Source organism: Abramis brama (genome assembly GCF_963993115.1).
Source record: "Abramis brama genome assembly, chromosome: 19".
NCBI classification, from domain to species: domain Eukaryota; kingdom Metazoa; phylum Chordata; class Actinopteri; order Cypriniformes; family Leuciscidae; genus Abramis; species Abramis brama.
In genome coordinates, this window is record NC_139981.1 from 4,514,475 (window position 1) to 4,530,638 (window position 16,164).

General features: G+C 36.8%; 1 protein-coding gene across 5 annotated transcripts; it reads right to left on the bottom strand.

The window, feature by feature from the left end:
* Window positions 1-16,154, bottom strand: maco1b (macoilin 1b). Of its 5 annotated transcripts, none has more exons than XM_084093322.1 (11): window positions 15,861-16,154; window positions 12,013-12,154; window positions 10,663-10,789; window positions 9,952-10,075; window positions 8,264-8,442; window positions 6,561-7,143; window positions 3,248-3,406; window positions 2,970-3,152; window positions 1,933-2,053; window positions 1,655-1,829; window positions 1-463 (listed from the first exon to the last, which is right to left on the bottom strand). In XM_084093322.1, the coding sequence occupies exons 1-11, from the start codon at window positions 15,938-15,940 to the stop codon at window positions 261-263; spliced, it is 2,076 nt and encodes a 691-aa protein (XP_083949448.1). In that variant the 5' UTR covers window positions 15,941-16,154; the 3' UTR covers window positions 1-260. The 5 variants fall into 5 exon arrangements, with proteins under 5 accessions (XP_083949448.1, XP_083949447.1, XP_083949451.1 ...); XM_084093321.1 differs by having other exon boundaries at window positions 6,561-7,146; window positions 15,861-16,122; XM_084093325.1 differs by having other exon boundaries at window positions 6,561-7,134; window positions 15,861-16,090.
* Window positions 16,155-16,164: the final 10 nt, after the last annotated feature.

Consider the following 16,164-nt stretch of genomic DNA (forward strand, 5'->3'; position numbering starts at 1 on the left):
ACTACAACAAATACAGTCACACAATACAATATCCTTCTGACCAGGCAAGAAGCTGTAGTATTAGAAGACGAAAAAAACAAAAACAAAAAAGCAATCTGAGCCACAGACATGCCAAAGATGAATCTGAATCTGGGCTTATGGAGGAAAAAAAACAACCAGAGAAGACCATGTGTGTGTGTGTGTGTGTGTGTGTGTGTGTGTGCGTGTGTGTCTGTGATTGCAAGAATGATTGGAGGTCTGTTGAGGTGGGAAACAAGCATTCATTTTTTCAGGGGCTGGTAGACAGATGCGTTGGGGTCCAGTCCTGACGGACTGGTGTCCATGAACTTGGAGGAGTAGTGGGGCGTGACGGGGGTCATGCTGCCCGTATCTGCTGAATACACCACACTGGGCATGACGGCCATCACCTCTGCTATCTTCTGCTTCAGGTCTTTAATCTCCTGGTCTTTCTGCAGAATCTGACCTAAAAGAACACAAATCCAGACGGGAACAACTTTTAGTGGTTTTCAAAGGTCAAGGTCAAAGTTTATTTACATAGCACCTTTTAACAACACGAATGTTGAACAAAGTGCTTCACAAGTAAATCAAAAATACACACACAGTAAAAAGAACTTGCCTAAAAAATAAAAACAGAAAAATGTATAAGCAAAAGAAGTTCAACCTGGAACCATCACAAAAACTGCAACCCCATAGCATTTAAAAATGCACACAAAATAAAACCGAGTTTTTAATAAGCTTGAGAAAAAGGTTTTAATTGATGCTTTAAAAGCGTTTAATGTGGGAGAAGCTCTAATCGTTAACGGTAGTGTGTTCCAAAGTGTTGGAGCATAGACTGAAAATCTCATTTTGTTTTCAAACGAGCTTTCGGGATATTTAATGATAGCTGAGATGCAGATCTAAGTGATCTCTGCGGAGAATAAGAACTTAAAAGTTCTGATATGTTTTCCATGATTGAGAATGATGTATTCTATAAATACATATACCACCATTCAAAACTTTTGAGATGGTAAGATTTTTTTTGAAATGTCTTATATGCTCACCAAGGCTGAATTTATTTGATTAAAATACCTTACAAACAGTAATATTGTGAAATATTATTACAATTTAAAATATCTGTTTTCTATTCAAATATATTTTTAAACAAATGCAAAGCTTTTTCAGCATCATTACTCCAGTCTTCAGTGTCACATGATGCTTCAGAAATCATTCTAATATGATGATTTGCTGCTCAAGAAACATTTCCGGTTATTATCAATGTTAAAAACAGTTGTGCTGCTTCATATTTTTAAGGAAACTGATACAGGATTCTTTGATGAATAGAAAGTTCAAAAGAACAGCATTTATTTTAAACAGAAATTACTGTCACTTTTGATCAATTCAATGTGTCCTTGTTGATTATAGGTATTCATTTCTTAAAGAATTTTTTTTTTTTTACTGATCCCAAATTTCTGAATGGTACTGTAGTTCTTCTCAAATTAAAATATGTCATTCTTACAAGAATTTCTGAAAAAAAAAAAAAATTAATGGGTTTTCATGACAAGTGGCTGAGTAAATGATGACAAATTTTCTTCACACCTGTTTTAGCTACAAAATAAAGTGGTGCCCAAATTTAAAAGCTAATCTTTGAGTTCTCTGGACAGGGCGTGATGCAAACCTTGTGCGATCTCCAGCTGTCTCTTAGCGTCTCCGAGGGCAGAGAAGAGGTCCAGCTTAATTCGGGTCTCAGCACTGAGGCTATTTTCCAGGTGCTGGGTTTTATCCTGCATCGCTGACAGCGCTGACATCAGAACCTCTGTGTCCTTCTCATTTTCCTTATATTTATGAAGTTCCTTGATATGAAAGAAGGATGAGACATTAAATGTCTATTTTATTACTTTTTCTGCATTTTTTTTTAGCAGATTTAGAGCAAATATAACATGAAAATCTCCTCACTTGAACTTTGAGCTCCAGCTCTCTGATTTGATCTTCTTTCACCTTGATGTCAAGCGTAAGTTTCTTACACTCCGTCTCCAGCTCAGAAATCCTCCTCCTCAGAGACTCTGTGCACTCACCTCTGACACACACACAAATACAGATGCAAGTTAGTTCACATACAAAAAAAGTGTGTTAAATATCCTGCAGTTATATGGAAAGGAAATAGAATAAAACAGAACAGATAAGACAGAACTAACAAGAGAAAAAGGAAAATCATTTGAGAGACAGACAGAATGGAGTGGAAAATATTATGAAATAGTATGCATGTTATGTACACTACCGTTCAAAATTTTTTAAAAGAATTTAATACTTTTATTAAGCAAAAATGATCAGCAGTTTGACAGCAACATATATTTATAACGTTACAAAAGATTACTATTTAAAAAAAAAAAAAAAAAAATTATATTCTATTAAAACAAATCCTGAAAAAAATGCATCACGGTTTCAATCACGGTTTTGATTTCTGAAGGATCATGTGACTGAAGACTGGAGTAATAATGCTGAAAATAAAGCTTTGCCTTCACAGGAACTACATTCAAACTGTTGTTTTTAATTATTATAATATTAATATACATTACAATATTACTGTTTTTACTCTATTTTCGATCAAATAAATGCAGTCTTGATGATTATAAGAAACTTCTTTCAAAAACATTACAAAATCATGTCGACCCCAAACCTTTGAACGATAGTGTATATTATGCATTTCATTCCATTTGATTAGGATTATTTGATTAGTAAGTTCAAAAGAACATTATTTATTTGAAATACGTATTTTTTTGTAAGAATGAAAGACTTCACTGTCTCTTTTGATCAATTTAATGCATCCTTGCTGTACAGTAAAAAGTATTAATTTCTTAATAAAAAAAAAACCCTGTTGACTCCAAACCTTTGAACAGTAATGTATAATGAAATGGAAAGAAGAATGGAAAGCATGAGGGTTGCATATATAACGGATTGGATGTTATGAAATATAATGGAAAGATGGGAAGCACCTGGTTGCAGCAGCGAGAGCGACTGCACGGGCCGCCGTGGCCTCCTCCAGCTTCTTGCGTTTCTTTTCCTCTGCTAACAGTTTCTCTGCTGCCGCACGAGCGTCTTGTTCTGCCTTCAGACGCTTCTCCAGCTGTCCCACTGTCTGCTTGTCCTTCTGCTTCGCCTGCACGGCGTTATGAAGTCTGAACATACACACAAGAGTTTGCATTAATACAGATACAGTCCCCTGGCTTCTCTGCACTCTCTTATGGAGCAAACTCAAAGAGGGATGTCTCACTTGTTTTGCAGTAGTTCGTTCTCTTGACGCAGCTGCCCGAGTTCAGAGCGTATGCTGCGTTCAGAGCTGCCCAGAGAGCCCAACTGACTGCGCAGATCCTGTTCGGTCTGTCGGCTTGCCTGCAGATCTGCCTTCAGCTTCTTAACATCCTGCTCCAGCCTAACACACACATACACAGACCATTAAGTCCATTAGGGGGTCATTATAATAAACATGAATCAGAGAAAAGGTCTGCATCTCAAAACTAGAGGTCGACCGATTGATCGGGCCGATTTTTGGCATTTTTTTATGAATCGGCAGGGGCCGATTGTGCTGCAAATTAGCCAGATTAATAGGCGGGCAGCTAAGCGTTGATGTGGAACACGTGAAACTTGTTTTTCATCTAAAAGTTTATTTGACAGTCTAGATCAGCCTTTCTCAAAGTGGGTGCGCGGCACACTGGGGTGCCCCATGACTGTGTCAGGGGTGCCGCCAAAAAATTACGTAGGCTAAAAAAAAAAAAAAAAAAAAAAAAAAATCTGACATTTCATATATAAATATATTTGAATTTACATAAATACATTCTTCTTCTTTTTAAGCCTTTCGCACGTACGATCACACCGGTGTGATCAGTCTAGGCTGGTCCCTGGAGCACCGGTGTGATTAGAACGGTCAGTGCATGACGTGATCAACTGCTAAATTCAAATGTGCTTTCGCGCGTTGGCTGGAGCTGAGCAAGAGACAGGCGCGCTCAGAGCTGTCATATATCACAACTTTTCAGTGTTTTCATCCACATAATGTTTGTTTTAGGTTTCAGACATAAGTACTAAAAAAACAATACATTTAGAGTTTGTAAAATACACACTGATCACACTCAAAGGAAGAGGCAATAATAATCCTTTCCATTATAATTAGTTTTATTCATATCAGATACACATTGTGTAAGTAACTTTAAAGTTTACTCTATTCTTATCCCAGTTCACCTGCCACTTACTTTTATGTATTTCGGGAGAAGTGGATGAATTCACTTAAAACTGTAAATCCAACAGATCCGATTCTCTGAACTGCGTCTGCGGCACAAACTAACATGGCGGCGCCCATCGCGCATACAGCTCAACTAACGCGATCGTTATAATGGTGTTCAAAAAACAAAACACTTCCACTTGCATTTATTTGACAATGGGAATATCAGATATTTCATGCCATATCTAACAAATTTGTGAATATTTTGAATAAAAAAGGAAAAATGACATAAAAGCAGATCATCATTCATTCAGCTCTGTTGTTGCTGCGGTGTGTCACGTGACAAGCAATGACGCGTCATCATGGAAACCATAAAGTGACACATTCTAAATAACGGTCACCTTGAAAAACTCACCCTGGGGGGTCAGCCAGAATATTTTAAATTTACGTGTGAAAGGGTTAAACATATGAACGGATTAATAAAATTGTAAATTCATTTTAGATAAATATATATATAAAATTTGCATTTACATTTGGGTTATGCAGTGTTTTTAAATTATATTTTACACTGGGGTGCCTTGAGATTTTATGCACTTTTGAAAGGTGCCCTGACTGAAAAAAGTTTGAGAAAGGCTGGTCTAGATTTTTGATGACCTGTTTTGTGCATTTAATATTTAATGCATACATCATTTTATTTTATTTTTATACAAGTGCACTGATTGGAGAGGCTTGTGTTGTTCAGTGAATGTTTAATTTAAGCAATTTTCTCTATCACTTCTTATTAACGGTTAGATTTTATGAGATAAAAAAAAAAAAAAAAGAAGGAAAATTGGCATCATATATCATACATCATATTTCAAAATATAACATGCACAGGGCATAATATGCATACAAATGATGCCCAAAAATGCTATCTAAGGAGGCAAGTAGATGATATAAAAGTAATTATTTTGAGGTAGTTTCCCCCAGTTTTGGGATGTTAGGTGGTCTGCAACTTCTGTTAAAGTGGTCCGCAACATAAAAGGTATGTGAAACCACAATATTATAATTATATAATATAGTGTTAATCAAAAATGGACTGACCTCACATCCGAAAATGCCAACTTCCCTACGACATAGTATAAAAAATACTACACCAAAGCTTATTTTCTTCTAGAAACAAACTTTGTTGCATTATTTTCCTGTTATGACAAATGACAAAGCAGATGTAGTACATCCATCTGCATTCATACTACGCAAATACATACATACTTTTTAACAGTCACAAAGTTACTCTAGCAGTAACAATTTCAGACTCCGCTTATGACCCTAAAGGTGTGGTCACATTAGCGAAATGAAGCCGAGTTCACATAAAAGTCACATTTAAACCATGCAGCTGTTGGTCAATGCGGCAAATTCATGTGAACTTGAACCTAGGGGTGTGCGATATCACGACTTTTGATCGTGAATGATTAAAATGTTCTATCAGTTGCAGTTCTGGCACCTCTGTCCCCACATACTGTACAACGCAAGGGTTACGCTCACGTGACATTGCAGGTTTTCACAATCATGCAAGTGTATTATTTGCATGCGTTATAAAGCCTTGCTGCTTAAACATTTTATTCACACTGGTCTCAAATGAAATTTATACAGTGCAGTCTTTGTAGTGTTTTATATTTACATTTGTTTACTCAATTTCTTGCTTGAATACTACTGTTAAATACACCTACTGTGAAAAACTAAAGAACTGTTTATTTCATTTGTATATTCTATTGTATTTGTAAAGTGCATATTTGTTCTAATTTTTAATAACAAAGATAAAATAATGAAATAAATATTTTCATCTTTGCTCACCTAAATGGTCTGTCATTCTTTTTTCTTTTATATTTTGTTACCTTGTAAAGCTACATTTTTAAAATAGGGAAATTAGTTTGGCTGTGCTGCTCGGTCACTTGCAAAACAGTAAAAGCAACATGAAAAAAATTGTGAATCGTCACATATTTTTGCCATATCGCTCACCCCTACTTGAACCCCATGCAAAACTTGCATTGGGAAATCTTTCACCCTGGAGTGAAATTCAAGATCGTGTAGATTCCTATTGAAATGACTCTTGACCCCTAAAATGGTAATGCCAAAACAAAAGTGGACAAAGTTCCAAATCAACGTGAACACAACGAGAACAGATTTCTTTCTCACTGAAAGCAGTCTGACTTGATTTTTTTTGGCTTAGTGAGAAAGCTTAAAGCTTTATATTGACAGCAGAGTGTAGGGAAAAACATTACAAAACATGCTTGCTAGTATGTAGTGTTTTCACACAACCCTTTTGAACACGAGAGCCGCTGTTTTAACACTAAGTCACAATTTTGAGACAGATGATGTGTGCGAATCTAACCTGACGAGCGCCTCGGGTTTGCTCAGCTGATTGTTGGGAATGCAGTTTTCCACAGGGTCTCTTGCGTTCTTCCCTCCTCCACACTTCTGTTTTCTGTCCCCCTTATTCGAGGAAGAGGTGGACGATGAAGGCCCGGAGGAAGACGGCACGCTGCCGTTGGCTGTTCCGTGTCCCCGGGGCGAGGAGCTCCCTCCTCCTCCGCTGGCGTTTTTGTAATTTTTGTTGGAGTTGGAGGAGGAAGAAGAGGAGGAGGATGAAGAGTGTTCATCTTTCAACAGGTTCTCAGTGCTGCCCAGCAGATCTGAGCTGCTCAGTCTCTTACTGTTCACGTGGTTCTCCATGTACTCCATCTCCTGAGCTTTACTGTCCACTGACGGCAAGATGCTGCTGGTGCTGCTGTGATGGTTCTGGTTGTGGTTGTGGTTGTGTTGCTTTTTGGACTCGTTTTTGCCCCGTTCTTTCTCTCTGTATTCCAGCTCTGGTAACGTGTTGGATGAGGGCTTTTTACCGCCCGCTGAGCCGTTCTGTGCCACAGCTGGAGAGTCTACATCTTGAATGCCTTTAGATGCTGCTGCTGCTGCTGCTGCTTTTGAAAGTGAAAGAGCAAGAAAGACTTCAAATTAATAGTTTATCCAAAACAGAAAAATCTGTCAATATATACACTCAGCCTCATGTCACTGCAACAATGAACAATTTCATAATTTTCTCACGGCTGTTTATTTTATGGTATATAATGGTTTTAATCATTTATTTTCATGACTGGTCCTTTATATACATTTATTTATAGTGGCTTATTTTTACTGTCAGGAGTAGAAAGAATATAAAAACACTGTAATGTCATACAAATTTAGGTCACCCTTTAGTTTAGGGTCCAGTTCTCACTACTAACTATTAACTTTTGCCTCAATAAACTCCTAATTGCTGCTTATTAATAGTTAGTTAGTAAGGTAGTTGTTAAGTTTAGGGATTGTAGGTATATTAAGGGATGTAGAATATGGTCATGCAGAATAAGGCATTAATATGTTTGTTATAATAAAAAGCCAATATCCTAGTAATACGCATGCTAATAAGCAACTAGTTAATAGTGAGAATTGGACCCTAAACTAAAGTGTTAGCCAAATTTACTATCAAAAACGGTGGTAAACAAATATTTTAATGAAACTTTAATTTAATTTACCTTTTAAAATGTACTAAAAAAAAATTTCCTTTTAATTTTCTGGCAAAGTGCTGCACAACAGGTGTACTGTTTAAATTAAAACATGGACGGAAAATTGTGTAATATTCCATAAAATAGTGTACCAAAATGATATATTATTTATACAAAATTTGCCAAATTCCATGACATTTCACATTATTATTATTATTATATATTTTTGTTTACTGGATTCCCAAGATTCCATCCACCTTTTCCATTATAGGGCTCTGTATTACATATTTACCCTGTTGAAGAGAGTTAGTGTGGGCTATTAATAGTGTTATAATGCAAGAACCATTAGTAAGAAGGGTATGCAGTTAATAGGGGTCCTTACATTAATGCATCTCAATCCATGCACTCTCTGTGGCCACTGAATAGATACAGCAATTATTTCAGCCATGCACCAGTATTCCAGTATTGGAAAAATACATTTCCTACACAAAATAAAAACGGTATATCGCCCAGCACTGGTTTGGGTGAACTATTCCGTCAAGACCTCAGTCCTTACCTTCCTCTGCTTCTCTCTCTTGTCTCTGTATGAGCTGTTGTTCTGGAGGTAGTGCCTGCTGCAGCAGCTGCATGTAAAATTCGTTCTCTTTCTGCACTTCCTTCTGTTTTCGTAGACGCATCTTATAACTTACATAACTCTTAAAACCAAAGCCCAGCGTAACCACCGGGTACCCAATACTGTGAACATAAAAATAAATAGTACATCAAATGATTAGCATTGTTGGGGTAAGAAGCAATTCCGTATGCTGTTGTTTATGGTGTTGAGTTCAAAGGTAATAAATAGGGCTGGGTATTGACACAAATTTCACAACTCGATTCGATTTCGATTACGATTCGATTCGATATTGATTATTTTGGATATCAGGTACAATACATTGCAAATTTTCAAGGAAAACAAATCTCTTAACTATTATTGTAAACTATGGGAGTCAGTTGTAGCCTATAGGCTTCATTAGCCTACTATAATATTGAAGGTAAAAATTCAATGATTTGTATACAAACACTTAAATTGCACTTTTATGTATTTTTATAATAATAAAGTTATATGAAATTATATAAACATTTAAATGGTGGCTGTCATAAAAAAACTTTCCAAATTTATTCAAACATGCATTAAATATTGAAGAACATTAAAAATTATAATGAATATGTAATATGGTGCAATATATTTAACAAAATGCTCCTCTCTAGAGTTAATTTTTCTAGCTGACTAACGAGTTTATGGTCACTGGATATGTTTTCTCTGAGGTAAATGTGACATGACATTGTTTACTAACGTCTTTCCACGGTTGAAACACTGATTGAGCGATTCCATGTCACATGATACGGACTTCGATAAGTTGTACTCTATCTTTTAACACACTTTCAGATGCTAATTCATGTTTATTTCACGCTGTAACTGGTGTTATTAAGGCGGAAGAGAAGGTCATGTGCGCGCTGCTGCTTCTCTAGAGCTGAGCTGCGCCAGAGCGATCTCACACCACAGTGCCAAAACGGTAATTATGTTTTTGAATTTTGTGAGAAAATGGGCGTAATTTGAAATCTGAGACTTTGTTTCATATCAATAATAACAAAGCACAAAGATTATTGCGATTTATTGGATGGGATGCGCGCAACAATGTTCCATTCATTCATCAACTGAAAACAGGATGACTAATCGATTCTTGGGATTTAAGAATCGATATCGGTTCGTAAAAATGAGAATCGATTAAAATCGAGAAATCAATATTTTTTACCCAACCCTAGTAATAAATCAGTCATAGGAAAGTTCTTCTGCAACGATCCGCCTCTTGATATTTCAGCTGAATACATTTTATACATTGGTGTCTAGCATCATTTTGGTCACGGTGAAGTGCGTCTACACTGCTGACATCTTTACCTATTGTAGCTTATCCACATTGTTTGCACAAAATAGACACTGACACAGTAAATATGCACAGTCAGAGCTCTAAATGTTTTGTCAATGATTTCAGCCCTCCAAAACTATTTTGGGCTATTATTTTCAGTTGCTGGAATTTCTGTGCATCACTATTTCATATCACATATGATCACTTATAGTAATAAAAAACATGACCAACACATTCTGAAATGGTTGAGGACACTGGACATATAAAGCAGAAACTTGCTCACAATCAATGGAAGCATTAGATTTGTCAGCGTAAGTGTGGATTTGGGAAAATGACGTACCAGTGCGCTGCAAATGGACGACACAAGTCCACGTGGAAGTGCTTCAAATCTTTAAATCTGATAGCTGCCTCAATATAAACAAAAAGTATCCATAGCGACACAGTGGGGAGGCAGACCCCTCGTTCTGTTGAGAGACAAGAGATTAACAGCACAAATTAATCTAAGCAAACCCACAAGGATTCAAGCACACACTCGGTGGGTCAATCTAAGCGAGTCATCTGAAGCAAATGCTTTGTTGACACCAAGATCCAGAGCCGCTCAGTCACACTGGCAGAAATAACCAAGCTTACAGCTGCAAGGTCACAGTGTGTGTGTGCATGTTATAAAGAGAGAACAAACTATGCGATGACAACAAATGCTCACAACAGAATGGGAATGATCCTCTCATGGGGTGCGTCAATGGATGTGTGCGTAAGAATTTGTGTGTCTAAACTGAGGTAGCAGCTCCCAAAATAGATATAAAATATTTTTTAGCCCATCTTTACAAAGAGGATTAGAAAAAACAGAGATGGGTGTGTCTACAACAAACCAAACCGTTGGCTTGAGGTTGTCTACAACGGAAATGTCAAAACTGTCAAGTCATGAATGTTCACTAACCACAGACCAGTCAACTGTAAGCTTGATGTTAGACTTCATAAACATTCAAACGAAAAATATCAGAACATTGATGGCAGGGTGAACATGTGATATGAACAGGTGTGTGGCTCTTACCTGTGTGCCAGACGTACTGTACCCACACATATGTGCTGGCTGCAAAGAACAGCCACTGCACTGGGATGAACAGCAGACATATAATGTCTGATGTGAATGCCACACACACAAAAAACACTGAGAAAGCCTGAAACACACAAAGAGATGCATCAGATCATCACATGTGCAACTGGCATGACATGTCAATTTACAGTCCTCTTTCAGCATTTGGGTAGACAGTAGGGTAGCCCCCTAATAGTTGACTAGGAGAGGCTTAGTCACCAATAATTTTTCCATCTTTGCAGCCGACACAGACTCAGAAAACACTAGTTTATTAAATAATTAAAATGTCTCCTTGCTATTTTTTCCCAACATTCTGCGTGCGCTTCAGCACGGAATAGGCTATATTTTGGCATTATATTTTGCATGCAAAACATCATATAAACAGACCTAAACCCTATTCTGACAGGACTAGTTTTCCAGGGGGGTTGTTAGAGAAATTCATGTCTCATAGACATTGCAATTTTAATCCCATCTGAATCTGCCAAGTCTGTGTTTTTCTCACACAACCTCTGTAAAAATTCTGGGGCAAATTACCAACTGTTTTTCGACAAACTCAACGGTCCTCTGAGAAATCTAATGTCCGAATGCAAATGTCTGTGATTGCTGATGTTGTATTACTCTAACGCTTCTCCTCATGTGTTTTTGACCTACCTGAGCTACCATTTGCGCACCAATCTTCAGCATGCTTTAATTTAGTTTCAATATGGATGGTGTCCGACAAAAAAAAATAACATGCAATTAATAAACTGAACCAAATCGCAGAAACTGCGAAGACTGCCCATTATAATATCAGTGTCATGTAAGTGTAAGATACTTGTCTAGAGTTCTCTGCTCACTTATTTATTATAAACAGCCACTGCACATATTTTAGTACCGTCCGAATAGGGCTCGAAACAGCATTTTATAAATATTATGCAGTTGTCCTGATTTAAGAGACATAATACAAACAAGTTTTAAAGTGATGGATTGACAAATAAGATATGCATTAATTCTTTATTTTTGTATTATTATTATTATTATTTATTTTTACAATATATAATATGTAGCAGTTGATTTTAAAAAAACAGTTCACCTGAAAATTATTCAGAATTTCTTTGGTCTGTTATGGAGCTTATAAGCAGAATGAATCACCATGCACTTTCTTTGCACAGAAAACAGAAGCTCAGACATTTTGCTAAACAAACATCAGATTTTTGGTTGGGACAACATGAGGGCAAGCAATTGATTCCTTTGTTTATTAAGTCCCATAATCTGGATGAAAAAGCTCATCCCACACACACACACACACACACACACACACACACTCACCAGGCCCTGGTATCTGAAGGAGTCGTAAACACTGCGAATGAAAAGCCAGAAAGGCCAGAGGTACTCGAAGCGGAACTCCAGCACAAAGTCTGCCAGTAGCACCAGCGCCCAGACCACCAGAAACTTCAGGTACAGGAATGTACTGAGACAGAGAGAAAGACATATTATTAAACAAACATTCAATCATCCATCCATTTCAAGATTTCAACCCTAGATCTCTTTGAATAAGACCCCAACATGTGGCCTTGAGCCAGTGCACATCTAGAGGCACGTAAAGCAACTCCATCATGAGCTCCAGCAGTAAATCCAAACCAATGAACCATGGGTGCATGGGGGAGGACGTGAATCACTGTTTGGCTTTCTCCAATGCAGCGTGTAGTAAATGAAGTGGATTATGTTTTATGTAAGGACGAGAAGCCCAAAACCATCTCCAGATGTAGAAATGCAGATAAGGTGTAATTAAGCAACACTGTGAATATCATGATTTTAATGTGCTTTTTAAGACTGTGTCTTTAGACCAATATTATGATAATTATTTGTCTCTAAAACAACAGAGCTTTAAGACTTAGTAATAATAATAATTAATAATTTTTATTTGAATTGCATTTTTTTTCGTACATAAAATACAGGTTAAAGTGCTGCAAGGTATATAAAAAGAAAAACGTTTAAAAATATAAAGCATAAAAAACTACGATAAAACCTTAAAATCAACAATAATTATAACAATAAGAAATCATCTAGATACTTTAATAGAGGCTTCAGAACTGTTAGTGTTGGTAAGTTTAATTAATTTCAATGAATTTCTTCATCATAGAACTTTGTAGAATCACACACCTCAAAATGACTTCCCTTTTTACAGGTGATGAATGCGCTATTATTAGTGTTCTGATGACAGAGATAATTGTGTTAATGCAAGGTAAAAATAAGCAGTCACTGGACTGGTAGATCTGGGCTGATGACATACTTGTTAATTTCCACCTCACTGAGTGACAAAACAAATCAAATAACAAACAAAAGATAACAGGTGTTATAGATGCATCTTCACAGATTATGTCATCAAAGTTTACAGTCACTGGATGGACGGATTCAAAACAAAGACTTCATATGCAACACATGTTAAAAGGACAAGAAAAATAAAAATAAACCCTAAATTGTATGATCTTCACATAAACATTATTTGGTTCATATTCTAGTATCACAAAGTACTTATATACACAGTTAGGACCAAATCTATTACTTAAAGGGTTAGTTCACACAAAAAATGAAAATTCTGTCATCAATTACTCACCCTCATGTCGTTCCAAACCCGTGACACCCGTTCATCTTCAGAACACAAATGAAGATCTTTTTAATGAAATCTGAGAGCTTTCTGTCCCTCCATTGACAGCTATGCAACTGACACTGGTTTAGTCGAAATTTTAAGAATTTTCTTTATATGATGAACAAATTTAATTTAGGCATTTATTTCACATATATTTACATAAACATTCATCAACTCGCACATCAGTTGTGGTAAACGGAAGCTCAAGCATGTTCGCTTGACGTGTGAGAACCAATGAGGTTCATTCTTGTGTTACGCATCACGTTTGAGCTTCAGCAAGAACCAATGAGGTTTGTTCTCGCACATCAAGCAGGTTTGGTTGAGCTTCTGTTTATGTTCACTGATCAATGTTTATATGTGAATAAAAGCCTAAATTCAATCAGTTCGTCATACAAAGCGATCGAGACTCTTAAGAAAAATTTGGACTAAACCGCTCAATTCATATGGATTAGTTTTACGATCTCTTTATGAACTTTTTGAAGTATCAATGTGGTAGATGTGTAGCTGTCAATGGAGGGACGGAAAGCTCTTTGATTTTGTTTCAGGATGAACGAAAGTCTTACGGTTTTGGAACGACATGAGGGGAATTAATGACAGAATTTTAATTTTTGGGTGAACGATCCCTTTAAGGAAAATTGTTTTGGGGTAAAAATAATTTCCATATGAACCCTAACCGACATATTTCCCAGATGAAATGTTGGCATTATGACTGAATTTAAGCTCTAGACCAACTAAATTAGAGAGTCAAACATGCCGAACATCAAGCAGAATAACAGATGACTGATAATGGGTGAAGTCTGGCAACTTTCTTTAAAGGCAGGGACAGGGCCAGATATTTACCCACTGTGAGCAAATCATAGGGTTTAACTGCGTCATCTACGGCACAAACTATTCATGATATATCTGCAATTATTTTGCTGGCAAGGACTGTGCATTACGACAAGGATATAGTTTGTAAATTCAATTCATTTTGTGAATCAGTTCAAGCTGTAAATGAATAACTAAAAACTTGATTCAAATATTTAATGCAAGTATGCGTATATATGGTATTTTTCACATTCTTCAAACACTTGTGCAGGTATGTGCAGGTAAATATTGATCTTTATTAGTGCATTGTTAATTAAGTTCATTGATATGATAAAATATACTCATTCCTTGTGTTATTTTCTTGAAAATTGTGTGGGAAAACATGTCTTGATTATTTTTTAACTATCCTGTTACTGTATTTTTCACTTTTGGCATTATGAATCTACTTGGCATTAATGACTGTTTGGTTGAAACTGTGGTTTCTCTGTTTGAAGAAAACCACCACTTTAAACAGTTTCAAAGCAAATTCATATCCGCAACGTAATTATCTGTAAATTGCTGCCATCTAAAACACTTTACTGACATCTTGCTTTCCACATTTGACAATGAGTCCTATGACCTGTACCACACTGATGTCTCCTGAAAACAACATGACGTGGGTCATGCATAGAGATTGAAACTATTATATGAGAGATTATGGCTACTGATAAAATATGAAACATGCAATACTGTTGGGCAAACACTCTTACAACATCACTTTTGACTGATAGGTCAGATGCTCGCTGACAAACCTTACACAACAAACTACGGCTTTCAAGAATTAGTTCATTAATTGTGCAAAAAAAGCACAATGAAATATGTAGGTTTTAATAAAGAATATTACACTCAAAAAAGAAATAAATTCCTAACATTTTCTGGAAGAACGTATGTAAAAAATAATAATTAAAAAAAGCAGTGAAAGTGAATGATGTCCCTAACATCTCCTTTTGTGTTTCACAGATTTAAACATATAATTCCTAACAGGAAAACAAATTACTACCATAAATATATTGTGATTTCTGGCACATATAAAGGTTTCTTACACCAAATGATGGAAGGCAAATTTGTAATAACTTAGTCAAAAGATGTGATCAAGGAAATTATAAAAACTGTCCCGGTCTTCCCAACTTCTGAGGAAAAATAGTGCTAACTTGCCTTATTGAGTTATTTGGAGTCTCAGACATTTAAAAAACAAAACAAAACTGCGGCTGTCTCTTAGAAACCATTAGCTGCTATTTGAATAAACTTCACGCTTTCTGTACCACTTTACATTTGAAATTTGCAAACTAAATTACGGTTATTCTTCTTACGGTCTTGCCAGATCAAATCAAAACACTGCCTTCGTTGCGGATACCGAGAGACTGAAGGCGCTGCTGTCACGTCAATCATTCTGATGATTGACACTTACTGACTCTAACGATCGAGTCTCGAGCCTTCACTAGTGGGTTTCGCGGGTTTCTTTCTTTTAAAGCACATCGCTGTGATGATGAGGCCTACGGCAGCTTATTCATTTCTGCGGAAACGACTGTCTACCTTCGGTCAGCTTTGTTGACTGTAGCTCAGTTGAGCTAAACGATTTACTGTCTCTCAATGGGGTCTTGGACCATAATAAAAGGCAAAATCTGGGTCTTTCCTACAGCTCGGGAAAGATAACGGTTCCGTCATAAGGTCTGAATCGTACCTGCCGTAGATCCCCTCGGTGATTCGGTTCCGTTTTAAGGGCCGTCGGAGCTTGCTGCAGTCCGCATTGCGCCGCTTCATCCTCGCCCCCTTAAATCGGGCTTTTTAATACGTACAGCAGTATGGTCCAGGGTTCTGTCTTATTCGGATGGGAAACATTGGCGGTCCCGCAAAGGAATATACCGCGGTGGTTGTTTTTTTCCCAGCTGGAAACAAAGAAATAAATAAAAAGACTGAGTAGAAGACCCTCCTCCTTCTCTCGCGCAGACGCACAGACACGGGCCTAGACAGTTGTGACTGACAGG